The sequence below is a fragment of the Wyeomyia smithii genome, chromosome 2, assembly GCF_029784165.1.
Source record: "Wyeomyia smithii strain HCP4-BCI-WySm-NY-G18 chromosome 2, ASM2978416v1, whole genome shotgun sequence".
Classification (NCBI taxonomy): Eukaryota; Metazoa; Arthropoda; class Insecta; order Diptera; family Culicidae; genus Wyeomyia; species Wyeomyia smithii.
Genome location: NC_073695.1, coordinates 74,469,593 through 74,484,697, shown reverse-complemented (window position 1 = coordinate 74,484,697; position 15,105 = coordinate 74,469,593). Strand labels below are relative to the sequence as shown.

Sequence of the window (15,105 nt, the reverse complement as noted above, 5' to 3'; positions counted from 1 at the left end):
GAAAATAGGCCGTGATTTCAAAGACCCGTAATGCCTCAAACCTTGCTTGGATACTACACCAGTTTGACTGGAATTCACAATTAGAATGAATGCAGCAAATATTTATACGCATGGCTCGTCGAGACCTGCCTTGGCGACAACCTGAAAACCTGCCAAAGCCGTTTGGTAAATCTAAATACCCTACAACTATCTCGAATGATATCGAATAGCTCAGCGGTGAATGGCAGCAAGCGTGAACTTCTTGCCGGCGTGGTCTCGTCCATACTTAGGTATGGGGGCCCAGTGTGGTCCAAAGCGCTAGGTACTAACAGTTATCGTGGTAAACTGGAGAGTACCTGCGTCCTATCCGGCATGATGCCTATCAGCATAGTCATCAGGGAGCTTGCTAGCCGCAAGGTTACAGAGTCCGCTTTGATAAGCGGGTGGTCGTGGTTTCGAATCTTAGTAGAATCAGGCCATTTGGTTGTCAAAGGACTTTAACACGGGTTTATTCTCAGGCTCCCCACTACATACCCTTCCTTCAAGCTGAATTCTGTAGTATCCCTGCTGACTTTCATCCTAACAAAAATAAGTCCCTCTTATAATAAAACTGGTCTGAGTAACGTATAATAGTTCTCTTCAGGGAATTGTGACTATGGCACGATCTTGGCTGGAGGAACGAGGTTCGATAATACTCCTTCCTCTTGACAAAAAAAAGTTCTACTTACAATAAAACTGACCAGAGGTAAAGCACTAAATGCCCTTCAGGGAATTGTAATTGTGACGCGATGGATGTTGGTAGGAGGAACGAGGTTTCGATAAGACTCCTTCCTCTTGACAAAATAAGTCCTTCTTAAAATAAAACTGATCATAGGAATATTTATCCTCTCCAGGGAATTGTAATTGGCGATATTGACACGGGGAACGAGGTTTCGATAAGACTCCTTCCTTTTGACATAATAAGTCCCTCTTAGAAAAAACCTGGCCAGAGAGGAACGTTAGGCGAAGTCTCACTCCAGGGAATTATAATTTGAAGATATTGGTAGGATAGAAAGAGGCTCGATATTGTAGAGCAGTAAGCTTGAAACGGAAGGGTAAAATCTCACACACAAGCACGAATATAAATGAAAAGCGTATCATTTACTTCAATAGTGATAATGGCCAATAGTTTGAAGTGCGAAATACAGAAAACACTTGGGCAATATCACAATAGATCAAATGTCTCTGGTCGCAGTGATGAGTCCAAATAGAGGAAAAAAAATAGCCATTAGGGAGGACGTAGAATGCTTCTACCAACGTGACATTATCGATGATCAGATGGCAGCAATAATGGTCTAATTCCACGAAAGGAAGATGGACGCACCGAGTTATTCCGGTAGTATCTGAATGGGTCGGGAGGCGCAATGGAGAAGTTAACTTCCACCTGACCCAGATCCTGTCAGGTTATGATTGCTTTAGGCAGTACCTACACACGTTCGGGCATGTGGGTTCCCCATGTGCCTCGAGTGCGTGGATGCGGGTGAGACTGCTGAGCATGTCTTCTTCGTATGGTTTCGTTTTGCGCGTGCGCGAAGCGACATGATGGTAGTTAGCGGGCCAGACACTACTCCGGACAACCTAGTTCAGAGGATGTAGGAAGACTCAAACATCTGGAGGGTGGTTTGACAGCAAATTTTCCCTCTTTTCAAAATAAAAAAAAATAGTACCCTGGAACGTCACCGCAAGATACAACAGGTATTGTTTGTAGCAAAGCTGTTGAATAGTGAGGTAGATTCTTCAAACTCCTGTCACTGTCGAATTTTCGTGCGCTACAAAGAGCCTTGCAAACATCACCACTACTGACAAGTCATTCCCATCGTAAAAACCTTGTTCGCAAAAAAGCAGAGAAGTCTTGTAGTGTGGAAGCGCTACCTTGTAGAACCACTTTTGGAAAAATTCATTGTCAAACTAACTGCATTTGAGCATCCGTAAACAGTGTTCTTAGGATTTCCTGTGGTCCATGTGTTGTACGAAAATCGACTTTTGTAAACAACAAAAGGGGACGATAAATGTCGGATGCGGTACCAGGAAACATCGCAGATGCTCTCGTCTTTGTAGAATCGAGGATGTTTGCGATCATCCGTAAGATTTGTTTCATCATACAAATGATTAAATCCTCCTTCTTACCATGCACTGATTTTGTTAAATTTCGAAAGTAGTTCGACATAGTTTCTTGTTATACTTCGGCTCGATATCTTTTCATGTTTTCCAACGAACGATTCGAGAGTATTGGATATGTCTTTTTTTAAAAAGACGAACACCAGTCATTTCCAAGGTAGATTTGCTTGAAACGGTTTTCCTGGTTCAGTGCCGTCGAGTCGAAATAATGCTTGGCGACAGGGCTGGGTTTGGATGCTGGGGGCCCAGGACAGATATTTTCGTAGGGCCCTATTTTCATCAAAAATTTAGAGGTAAAAAAATTCGCTTCGCTGGAGGGGGACGAGCAAAAAAATAAAAGGTCTCCACTTTGTCTTCGCGTCTGGCTCAGGACTAGGGGGGCCCCCGGTGTCGAAAGACCCGGGGCATTTGCCCTCGATGGACACAAACGGTGACGCTGAGCTGCTTTCCTGATGGACAGTTATCCTATTTAAATTCCAACACTGCATTTTCAAAGTTTTGCTTTGTAAAATTGCCGTAAGCGTGACTTCTAGACTCTGGTACGCTTTTTTTAGGTTCTGACCATTTTTTTTCTGCTGCAAGAAAAGTGTCAGAATCATCGATAAAAAACATACCAACATATGCAATCAGTTTCACCCAGTGGTCGAATACTTTTTCGAAAATTGAATCAAGGGCTGAAAGTGGTCAAACTGGTAAGAACAAGTGACTTTAGTGACCAAAATTCCGAAAAAAGTGACTAAAAGGTGACTTCAAAGTATGAAAAAAGTGACCAAAAAGTGACTTAAAAACTCGAAAAAAAGTGATTTTTTCTGATTGTCTTGCATAAATCGTTCAAAATGGAACAGTTTTTTTTTCCAAAAATCATGTAGAATTTTTCAAGAAATAAAATAAATATTTGCATAACAGAACGTTACGCTAAAATATGAAAAACGTTGATAAACCGATAAAGCTAAAAGCGGTGATGGCAATTCAACAATTCAGGACGCCTCTCAGTATAAAAAAGCAGAGATAAAAGACACTAGAGAGCATTTCCAATTTAAAGCAAAGAGAATCGAATCCAACACAAAGGAAAAAGCTGTTTTTGCTCTGCCAATTAAAAATTTAAAAAATATCCGCTAAAGCGTAGTTTTATACTGTTTTCCGATGAGTTACTTATTGTTTCATGAGAAAAAAATATTTTTTCCTTAACTAATGAAAACTTTCCACATTTTCTAATGTTATCTAGAGACCCTAACCCTGTAAAACATTGAATAGGTAAATTGCAAAGCTAACACTTGCATAAACTTGCACATACAACCAACTCTTCATGATGCAGCCGATCGATTACGGTGCCAATGGAATGTATAGAAACGAATTGAGCTTCGATTTTTTTCATCGGTCAAAAAAATAAACCTTTGATCACTACGAGCGTGAAAAAAATCCAATTGAGCTGAAATTTCACGTCTTGGCATAGCAACAACAGATTGTCCGTTAACATCATCAAAATCAGTAGAGTAAGCACGGTCGTTTTCAATTGACAATTGGTAATTGATAGCACTGCACTGGTCGACAGAAGCGAAGAAAAATTTCTCTAAACGTTAACCGTTCTACAGAGGAGTAACTCGAGTGAAAACTAGGCCAAAATTATTTTCGCTGCTATTTAGCAATATTTTGGGTAATATTTGATTGTGAAGCGAAAATGAATTTGGTTTTATTGAATCATTATTGAGCTGAAATTCTGTTTGGAGCATGAGGCAGAGATCCATCAGGTATTTTATTTTTTTCTATTTCCCATGTACGCGTAAGCTCTTAACGTCAAAATTTGTTAAAAATAGCATTTTTCAATCGGGTCGCAAATGTCAATCCGGACGTTTCCGGATGAGAAATTAACAAGAATATGCTCGTGATGAACTTCCATTCCCACGAAGATTATATGATAGGATTCCACGGAATTTTAACCTTTTTTGATATTGTAAAAGCTTGAAAGTACAGAAAAATCAATAATTACGAAAAGTTTCTAAGAGTAGTTATAATTTTTGTCAATGTTTACAGCACTCTCAGCATATGTAAATGCAGTTAAAACTTAATCGAGTGATTCCATTTCGTAAAGCATTTATTCAAGCTGCAGAAAAAATATAGCGGCACCAAAAAGCCGAAATTGGACATATTTTTCACTTTTTTCGGTTTTAGATTTTCATTTCACATCCCTATGTAGCCGAACTTCCTGAGAGAAGTATTCTACTTCAGAATGCTAAATCACCGAATACTTCTGGACAACATTGTGCGAATGGGTGCTTCGCAATAATTCATGAAATGCCTGTGCTCACATGTATGCGATAGCGTAATGCGAATAAAAGTAGGATTACAATTATCGCCTCCATTCACCAATGAAACTGGTGTACCTCAAGGCAGCATTTTGGGACCACTGCTGTTCATAGCCGCGGCTGCTCATGGAATTGGCTGTAGGCTGTTTTCCACGATTCGTTGGTTGCATTGTAGATTGTCGTTGCATCAGGATATGTTTAATACGTTTGTGTATTGTGTACAGATGTGATGCGTGGCTGATTTCGTCACATGTGCACCAAACATCTATTCAAGTTTTTTCCCTAAATGAAAGAAGAAAACCAAACCAAAGTGTTTGATGTTTTAAATCGAAGGTATTCGCTAGTTTACTTGTTTTTACAGGTTATCAATGATAACTTATTATTAACAATTATAACTTATCATATTTCGATAAGTGATATACCCGGATATCAGGGAATAGGGTACCTGTGACGTTACTGATTGGTGTAAATTAATTTGTCTGACAAAGTCAGCTTTGGGACTTTTGATTGTCATCGCGCGATAATTATCTCAAAAGCTACCCGTCAGTTTGGCTTTATTTCGAAAATAGGCCGTGATTTCAAAGACCCGTAATGTCTCAAACCTTGCTTGGATGCTACACCAGTTTGACTGGAATTCATAATTAGAATGAATGCAGCAAATATTTATACGCATGGCTCGTCGAGACCTGCCTTGGTGACAACCTGAAAACCTGCCAAAGCCGTTTGGTAAATCTAAATACCCTACAACTATCTCGAATGATATCGAATAGCTCAGCGGTGAATGGCAGCAAGCGTGAACTTCTTGCCGGTGTGGTCTCGTCCATACTTAGGTATGGGGGCCCAGTGTGGTCTAAAGCGCTAGGTACTAACAGTTATCGTGGTAAACTGGAGAGTACCTACAGGCCTATGTGCCTGAGGGTTGCGAGTGTGTTTCGTACAGTGTTATACAACGCAATCTGCGTCCTATCCGGCATGATGCCTATCAGCATAGTCATCAGGAAGCTTGCTAGCCGCAAGGTTACAGAGTCCGCTTTGATAAGCGGGTGGTCGTGGGTTCGAATCTTCAATGTTTACAGCACTGTCAATGTTTACAGCACTCTCAGCATATGTAAACGCAGTTAAAACTTAATCGAGTGATTCCATTTCGTAAAGCATTTATTCAAGCTGCAGAAAAAATATAGCGGCACCAAAAAGCCTAGAAAAACTTTTTTCTTATTTTGGCCAGCTTTTTGTTCGAGGCACTCCTCTGGTCGTTCCTAAAAGTTTTGAGGCCTCTAGTAAATGTAGAAGTGCGTCAAAACGCCGCAGAATAATTGCGCGCCGGGTTCGTCGCTTCCACGTTCGTTGCTTAGGGGAAAACTTATTTAAATCTCTGAAAAAGTTATCTTTGCTAGGAGCATCAAAATTCAAAGGAATGGTTGAAAAGCTAGAATCTTTCATTTTTTCCAATTTTGAACAAAACCTGTATTTACCAGTTTAATTATTCTCCCTGATGGCACTCATGAAGATGACACTCATGAAAAATATTCTCATTGATTTCACGCAATTGACCTTCTTTTTTAAAAAATTGAGAATTGGGCAAGGCAAATTTTAGTCGAAAAAGAGGAAAAAATAAAAAATTGTCGACATTTAAAATTTTATCATGATGGCTAACTTATTGTACTTAATGAACCATTATTGAATTCGATTGAGATATTGAAGTCAATAGCATAAAATCATTGCCTATATCGTCGTAGGACGTTATTAATGTGTGATATTTCTTTGAAACGATTTCCTCATTTTTCTCCGAGGTGGTCCTTTAGGTTGAAAATTACAAAAATATGTTTTAGCAAGTGTAAACAGTCAACATTTCCGTATAGCTTGAACATTACGTTTGGAATGCGACACGACTTCAACTGAGGCGTATTTGCAGTCATTTTTTTTTTGTTTTTCGAAGAAATAAATCTTGTCTACAACTTAGCCAAAACTGTTCTGGCTTTTAAAATATTTTTAATCATCCATTACCATTTACCAATTTAACTAATCTTTTTTTTTCAAAAGTTAGTCGTGACTCAAAAAAAATAATAAAATGACAATTGAAAAAATATTAAAATTTTCCTATGTTGCTAGTATTGCTCAACAGTAGTATCAATATCACAGAAATATACCTCTTGTATGAGTATCTTTGTATACGAATCCGCACGGTGATCCTAACTGGATGTTTAGAAAGAACAAAGTCAATGACCCTTGCGCACTCTAACAAGATGGAAATCGTTCAGCACAAGCTACTATAGAGCTCTAATGTACAAGATTCTGTGGTGATTGATTCAGCAATTTGAAAACAAATAAAGTTTGCGACCGCTTTCCTTAACCACGCCTCTGGAATGCAGCAAAGTCAATGTCACAGAAACACGCTCCATACTCGAACAGAGAACAAATTTAGTTGACACGACAAGAACTGTACAAAAAAGTCCTGGATTGCATAGTTGAACGCAAGATCAGTTCCAGTCGCTTATCAAATCCATATTTCGTCAAGCTTTTATTTTATTTTTTTTAATAAGGGGATTGTTAGTAGTTTAGGTATTCATGATAAATATTAGTATAATGACACACACATCATTATACTAATATTTATCATAAATACCTAAACTACTAACAATCCCCTTATTAAAAAAAAATGTGTCTCCCAGGTGGTCTTGAGGTACGATGCTGGCCTAACAAGCCAGTCGTCGTAGGTTCGAGTCTCGGCTCGGGAGAGACTGTTAGTGTCAGTAGGATCGTAGCGCTAGCCCCGCAATTGTCCTGTACACTAAACAGTCGGCTGCGAAGTCTGTGTATAAATAAACAGAAGGTCAAGTTCCGAATCGGAATGTAGCACCAAGGCTTTGCTTTTAGTATAATGAGTATGTGCGTCCAATCACAAATGGTGATTTCTCAACACTAAACATCGCAACCCCTGAAGCAGAGTTAGAATTCGATAAATATTTCATTCGTTAGGAAAACTGTAAAGTCAGCCTTGTGTGTCACTTTTTAATCCTCAATTTGTTTAATCAAAAAATACATCAAATTAAAAATAGTTATAAATAGTAAAATAAATAGTAAAACTTGTTTTGAATTGTTCTTTTTGAATCAAACAGTTTCTAACATGCATATATGAGTTTATAATTGATTCTTTCACAAAAAAACGTTCTTTTGAAATCATTGGCAACCATCATTCCCAAATTATAGACCGTACCGGACTTGGAGCCGAACCGGAACGAAACCAAATGAACTGCACCCTAAACGGACCGCAACAGAACAATAAACAACATCGCACGCTAGCCTGGAGGGCTAATGCCGTCTCGATCAACTAGATTATGAGTTGAGAGAATTCATTATCGATATTGTTTTTGCAACATTTTGCATGTAGTAGGATAAGTACAACGATACACCGTGCCCCAGTGCTGAGTTAAGAAAATTTCCAGCTCGAAAAGATCCTCGACCTGATCGGGATCGAACCCGACATCACAGCCGTGTGGGAGAGCTAGCCGACCGACATCGCTAACCACAGAACCACGAGGATCAGGCTCGTTCCGATTTTCAATCAGACCGGACAAGACCAAAATCCAGACCTAACTTTTCGTTCCGATATCGAGCACTTTAACACTTGCGTACCCAACCCCTCCGCAGCCGAAAAAATGAAAATTATTTTACCTGCCATTCCACGAGATTTGAACCGGTTTTGATCGAACCTTTTTCAAAAGATCACAAATTTATCATAGTTTTTAGGACAGTAGAAGACATTTCGAAATTTTCCGTTGTTCCAGATTTATCGAGGGGAACCGTGGGGTAAGTACCCTTCCAGAGACACAGGCTAGAATAAAAATGGTAGCGAAACCTTGCTTGCGACTTATCAAACTTTAAGTTTTTGCAAAGCAACACTATTGGCGATCGGTATTTGGCCGTATAAGGAATTGCATTCAAATCTTTCACTCTTCCGTTTCGAAAATTTTCTCTTAGTGCCAGAAAGTCGGTTATTCCTAAAAAAAATTTTTTTTGAGAGAACAGATCTTGACGTATCATACATATCTGAGATATTTGGCATCAAAAATTTTATTCAAAAAGCAGGGCTGATGAGGGCTAGTCAAGTGGGTAAAAAAGTGACTTTAGTGACTATTTTTCGGAAAAAAGTAACTTTAGTGACTTTTTGATGAAAAAAGTGACTTTTGAGTGACCAGCTTGAAAAAAGTGACCAAGTCACTAAAAAGTGACCATCTTGCAGCCCTGTATGAATGCCATGAAGAATTTACAATAAAATTGTATGTTTGTTATGACCACGATTTGCGATATTTCAATATAAGCTGGAAAACTAAGCTGAGAAATTATGGCTGGAAAAACAAAAAAGCGCAAACCGCACACAAGAACAATGAAAACAATGTGAAAACACGTAATGACAAAAATCAATATTTAGGTTCAAAAAATTGGAAATTGTATAAAAAAACTTAAATATCAACGCTAATGCTGCCGTCGTTTGACGGTATGACAAAAATTTGATCTTCGAATTTTGTTTAGTTTTAGTAGGGCTCAAAGGTTTGGCCTTCCCATAAAATGTATTCATGGAAAAATTTCAGCTCAATCGGACTTCGAAAAATTTCACTTTTCAACTGATAAAACAATACAGCGGTAGCAAGTTCATGAAATGTCCGATATCGCAATATTTTATGCAAAATGTCTTAGAAATACACAAAACGTCGAGACCTGGTGTTATTCCGAGAGCTAAAAATTAAAATCGACTTCCTGGAAGATTTTCAGCTCGAAATTGTCATTAATTCCCAGAGTTGATGAAACGTGAGCCTGAATGACCAATCATTAAAAAAATTAAGTGCATATCTTGTGTGTGCATGTTACCAAGCCTACCGAACAGCTACGAATGTTTGCTATACGATTTTCTTGTATGCATCCATAAAATATATTATCAGTATATTGTGACCTTGACAAATTTCATAGGGAAGTCCTTCATTGGTACAAGAAATGCTAAGTTATATATAATAGTTCATCAAATATTTGTCACAATTTCTATTCTAAGCCAAAAGACAGATTACTGCCTCCCATCAGAACGTGCAAATTGCTAGCAGCTTGTATACTTCGGTACATGAAACAGTGAAGACGAATCGCATTAACAACGACATGCTTGAGAATTATTTATAAACAAGCCAACAACTCATTGTAATTTACCATACAGCTTTCGCAATTCATTCGAATTTGCTGTAGGATGCCAGCACGAAAGTGAGTGTGTAAATAAAATTCTCCGTCGAGCTTCTTGATGTAATCGGCAATGGGCCCAATTTTCATCTTTCGCTAAATCAAACTTATTGAATCACACAGTGCAGTGAAAAGTTTTTGTTATGTATATCGAGAATTACGCAAAACAAAATATGTTAGGACAATAATCAACCCATCAACCTTATTCGAGAATCAAAACCAGCCAAGAGAAAAATATTTCGAATCAACTACAGACAAAACGAAACCGCTTCAGATAGGTATGTATCACTTTTAATCAGATGTGAATGACCGCATTTGCCTAGCGATTTACAAAACGTAATCGGTAACTACCTAGATACCTATCCAATCACGAAACGCTTGCATTCGTTTCGGTACTTTTGCCAAAAACCAATCCCCCGCACAACCAACAGGTGAGAATATAAACAAACATACTCCGCCGAAAGATGCAGCCCTCCTCCCCTTGATCGTCCCTCGAATGTACAACGGATGTACACAGAGCACAGTATAGCTGTCATCCGCGCCACGTGAATGGCAAATTTAATGTTCACCTTGGCAAAGATCTTGGATCAAACCCATAAAAATGGGACAACAAAGAGCCGTATTTTCTTGCTCTGCCGTTGGTTGCGATCTCCGAGAACGGTTTTCATCTGTTCGTTTGAATGAGTGCGTGTGTGTGTTTTAACGAAGGACGAACAGCCCACGATCGTGCTCTCTGATTTCTCCCGCTGTGGAAAAGCATCGGAGAGAAAACATTCCTCTGGCGATAAGGAATTTTTGTACTACGAGGAGTTAATCGCAATAATCAAAAAACTTTTACTTCTAGAAAAAACTGTATTTTTCAGTAACATGAAATAAACTTAATCAAATTGAAAAGGGCCTAGTCCTCAATGATAGTTTTTTTTTATTTTTTTGTCCATCGTTCTTAAAAACTATCCTCCTTTAAACTATTGCATAGTATTTCACAAACTTAGTCAAAATAATAAGCAAAATAATGATTCGAAGGCTGTGCTGCCGATGTTGTGATTGACTGTATTTATTTTTGCGATGCGGAGGGTAGCCAAGCTAACTTTGATACATTGCTTTTCGTCTTGATGTGATCGATATTAAGCAAACAGCATCAGGCACCGTACGAACGTCATCGGTAGATCTATTTAATGCCAGGGTGATAGTTTATCTGCATATAGATTATTTATTTTTCATTAACAGCAAAGTCTGGCTTTAGAAAAGATTGTGTTGTGCTTTTTTTTATTTAATGTATAGTTTGGTGTTTATTTTGTTATTTTGAAAAAATGTCGAAATTAAATATTTTTTAAAAATTTAATCAACTATGAAAAAATATTTTTCATTTCTCTATTCTGAACTTTCTATCAGAAGTTGCGTTAAAACTTCAAGTTTCTAAAATAAAAATTAATTTAACTGTTGTTTTTGTAAATTAAAATTTTGTGTTTATTATGATTTTTTGATAAGGTTTTTTACATAGACTACATTTTTTGTTAAGTACTATCAGTTCCCTACGATTCGTTCTCTGACAGCTTATGTGTACAACTAACGGATCATGAGCTACAATGTTTAAAAAAAAATCCAGGCCAAAATGCATACGCCCTTTTCGAAAATTAGTCTGGAGTCTTAAAAATTTCTTCAACCGCGGAAAGCATATTGTTTGCTAGGTCACATACGGATGGACAGTTTTTTTTTTCAAATAAAAGGGTCGATATTCGACCATAGATCAATTAAGCATGGAAACGCTCCATGTTGTCCATATTATTCTACAATGGTTATTTTTTTGGAAGGAAAAAATATTATCTTCAACTTTGGTAAAGACACTATACTGATAAAACCGATAGAACAAACCGTTTTGGCTCTAAACAATTTTACTGCAAATATACATAAACAACCAAGATCTTTCTAGAACATCTGCAACGAAACAGGACGGAAACGGGAAGACGTTTCTACTATAAGTGAGACAATATTTACGACATGTACCTATCGTGTAAAAAATATAATGATGGCATAGCATACAAGTAAGCATACATGTTTTCGACTGAAGAACAATGAGCAGAACCTAAAGGAAATTTCCGGTAAAAGTTGTTTCATATGCTACACCTATTTTGGTCACACCAAGACAGCTATATAGTACTGCAATGATGATCGATGAACGGACATAGGGACGGAAGTTCCGATTTTTCAAACCGCACTCTAGGAGTTACAGCTCCAAAATCAACTAAACATCTCACAATCTGCACAAATACTGCCAATTTATGAACTCGCCTAATCGAAATACGACCGAACATCGTATACTTTTTTATCTTACCAACTGCGTTGCTTATTTTGGTATTAGTGTTCACTAAACATTACACATAAGCACGTTATCTAGCACAATTTCCCGCATTGAGTCATCGTAATCTTGTTCCATTTAATTACAAGGTTTTTATTATCAATGTGCATTGCTACTAAATGCTGAGGGTAATTGAAGGCAATGTCACGTACCTTACTCACATATGGGTCTCACAAAAGAAGTGAATTTCATCGGAAGATACAGCTTTCGAAGTGTGGACCTTGAATTTTTTGTGCATCACAAAACCTACGCTTATATTTCAGATATCCGACTTCGATTGAATAACAAATCTATCAAACACTGTCGATGACCCTTTCCTCGTTTCTTACTTTTTTACAAATAATTTCAGCTTTTGCAGCACCTCCAAAACAAGTTTCATCTTCCCGGTTTTCCCGGTTCGTTATAATGTTGTTTGTGCCACGGTTTTAATGGGTAAGTGTCTCGAAAACCATTTCAATCGCTTTACCAAACCTACTCTTTATATTTTTCTGAATCATTTGATTTCAAAGCCAATCTATCCGTTTCCTTTCTCCCGTTCGGGCAGCATCGGCAGCAATACATACGCTTCTTCATCATGTATGTACATCAATGACATCATCCGGAACGGAACCCCTCCCTGTTTTCCTATATATCTTAACCACAACCGTGATATCGTTTATCGACATTATTATTATTATTATTATTATTTATCAGTTTACTCTTATTCGACATTACGATAGCTTGCTCTTGACCAACAAATTCAAGCCACCTCAGTGGAAAGTTTGGAAGGTTCATGGCCATATTTAGTAACCATAAACGAAGATAACTGTTAAATTAACTCCATCCACTTTATATTGCTTTGGATTAGCGACGCATTCGCTGGAGCGTACGATTCAAATCATAATAAATAACATAAGGCTATTATTTTGCTTGAAATTTACCTCCTTGCTTCCAGACATTCCACTGATATACACTTTGATAACCATTTTGAGGAACTTTTCTGCTGGTACTACTGGTCGAAACTACTGGCAGCTCTCGCTTCGCTTCCTTTATTTTTGGTCCCGCTGATTGCTCTTCTTCTTTTCACACACCACGGATCACAATTTTCGGTAGCAGAGAAAAATAATTTTCCGCACACTTCTTCACACGGGCCTGCTATCCGTTGCGGCAGCTATTTTACTACTTCCAATACAGAGAAAACTTTTTAGCACTTTTTATCGGCAAAGTAGCAAGCAGAACTCAAAAAATACAACTATTTTTCGCACCAAGGGATTACGCTGGCACCATAAAACTCACGCCTGACTACTTTGTACGATCAAGAGGGACAAAACTTCGCAATGCCAACAAATTCCGTCTGGCTCTTTCACTTTTTTCCCTTTATATAAATTAATTCCAATAAAGGCGGTGCTGCTGTGTTGCGGCTGCTTAAATACTCAAAATACTTCTCTGGCTTTGCGCTGATGATGGCTGACTGGCGAATCGAATTCAAAAGATGAGCAAGTGGTCATCCATAGAGAACGTAATTTTGGGCATATGTCACAGTTTGACACATGTACGTATTAGGCTACTGACATACTGAGGCGTCAAATTAAGCGAAGCGTTGAGCGTTTGAGAAGCTGAATAAGCAGAAGCGTTGAGTGAAGCTTCCTATGACATACTGGAGCGAGCGATGCAAATGCGTTGTGTTGTCATATTCCTAGATTCCAGCAGCGGTTTCGTTTAAAGGAAATATGAATTCCTCCATTGAAGATTTGTTTGCTGCTTCAAGCACAGTAAATCACGTTTTTAGTAAACATAGAGATTTTTTTATGAAGTAAAATAATATTTCTGAAGTCAGTTGCGCTACAGACGTAGTAAAAAATATAAGAAATTATTCTAAATTTTAAACCCGCTGACCCCAAGTAACGTTCAACTAGTTTATGATATCTGTTCAGTATGTTAGGCATGCAATATTAATCAAAAATACCAGTGTTATTTTCCTGACGACCTGAAAATTTTTCCCGATATTTTCTATATTTAAGACCAAAATAAAACGAATAAAAAGCACCTGGCGATATCAGGTTTAGTCTGAACATGGTATTACTGCACTAACATTTTTTATACATTTTAACATTTTGTTAACCGAAAATGTATTCTATTTGCTTTTTTTTCAATTACCAAACCAAAACAAAGCAAATGTAAAGCACCTCGCGATGAAGATTTTGTCTGAACAAGGTATTACCGCGTAAGTATACGCGCGTCAAAACACTACTCGTTCTGTTTCGCCGCCTCTACCGACGCGTCGTTGCCGCTTGAGTATGACCGGTTTGAGCGTTTCATATAGACGTTCGAAGAAGTAGCTCGGACGCTTTTGCGACGCTTCTTGCTTCGCTTCATTTGACGCCTCAGTATGTCAATAGCCTTAGAATAGATCTAAAACCACAGACTAGAACATACAGATAAATAAGCAAACTGTAGACGAACTGATAGAATGTAAATATATTAAATTTTGCGACAACGAAGCTCAAAGAGATTTCGAAGGCTGCTCACACTCACGTAAACTCTCATATAGATTGTCAGAATATGCGTGATGACGAAAGCAGAAATATTTTATTCCTTTACAATCTTATGCAAAATACCAAACAAATATCAGCAGCTTCGTAGTCCCGAATATTATCCGAAAAATCTAGGGGCTAGACACCTCTGCTTTCACGAAAAATAATTCGATAATATTACTCGATATTAGTTGATATATTTTGATATTTATCGTTTATCTGTCAATTGGCAACCCTCCAACGATAAGATAATATTGGGAATATTTCGCAATATATCAATAGTGTCTTGCCCCAAGCGAAAAATATTACGTTCAAAGGCTGTATTACACTCAAAAATTACGCGTCAAATATTTTTCACTTTTTGACAGATAAAAATTGGGTCAAAGATAATTGTTTGTCACCCACTAATTTTTACATGTGGCAAACACTGTTTGGCCGTTTACACTACCGTGAGATGACATTGTGACGTAGATCCAAGGGACCATTTTTTCAGTACGGCTCAAAAACAAATTCATTTCTTTGCACTTTTGTATTGAAATGGTGCCTACGTCACTTTATTTTTTGGATTTTTTTGCAG

General features: G+C 37.8%; 1 protein-coding gene across 3 annotated transcripts in view; it reads right to left on the bottom strand.

Annotated features, from left to right (window-relative positions):
• Positions 1-13,491, bottom strand: part of LOC129722755 (protein starmaker-like) — a 31,099-nt gene extending 17,608 nt beyond the window's left edge. For 2 of the 3 annotated variants that reach the window (XM_055676465.1, XM_055676467.1), the window contains exon 1: positions 12,936-13,491. In XM_055676465.1, the coding sequence (XP_055532440.1) occupies positions 12,936-12,980 (45 nt within the window). In that variant the 5' untranslated portion in view covers positions 12,981-13,491. Of the gene's footprint in view, positions 1-12,167; positions 12,629-12,935 lie in introns of those variants that run through there. The other variant, XM_055676466.1, reaches the window with a different exon arrangement.
• Positions 13,492-15,105: the final 1,614 nt, after the last annotated feature.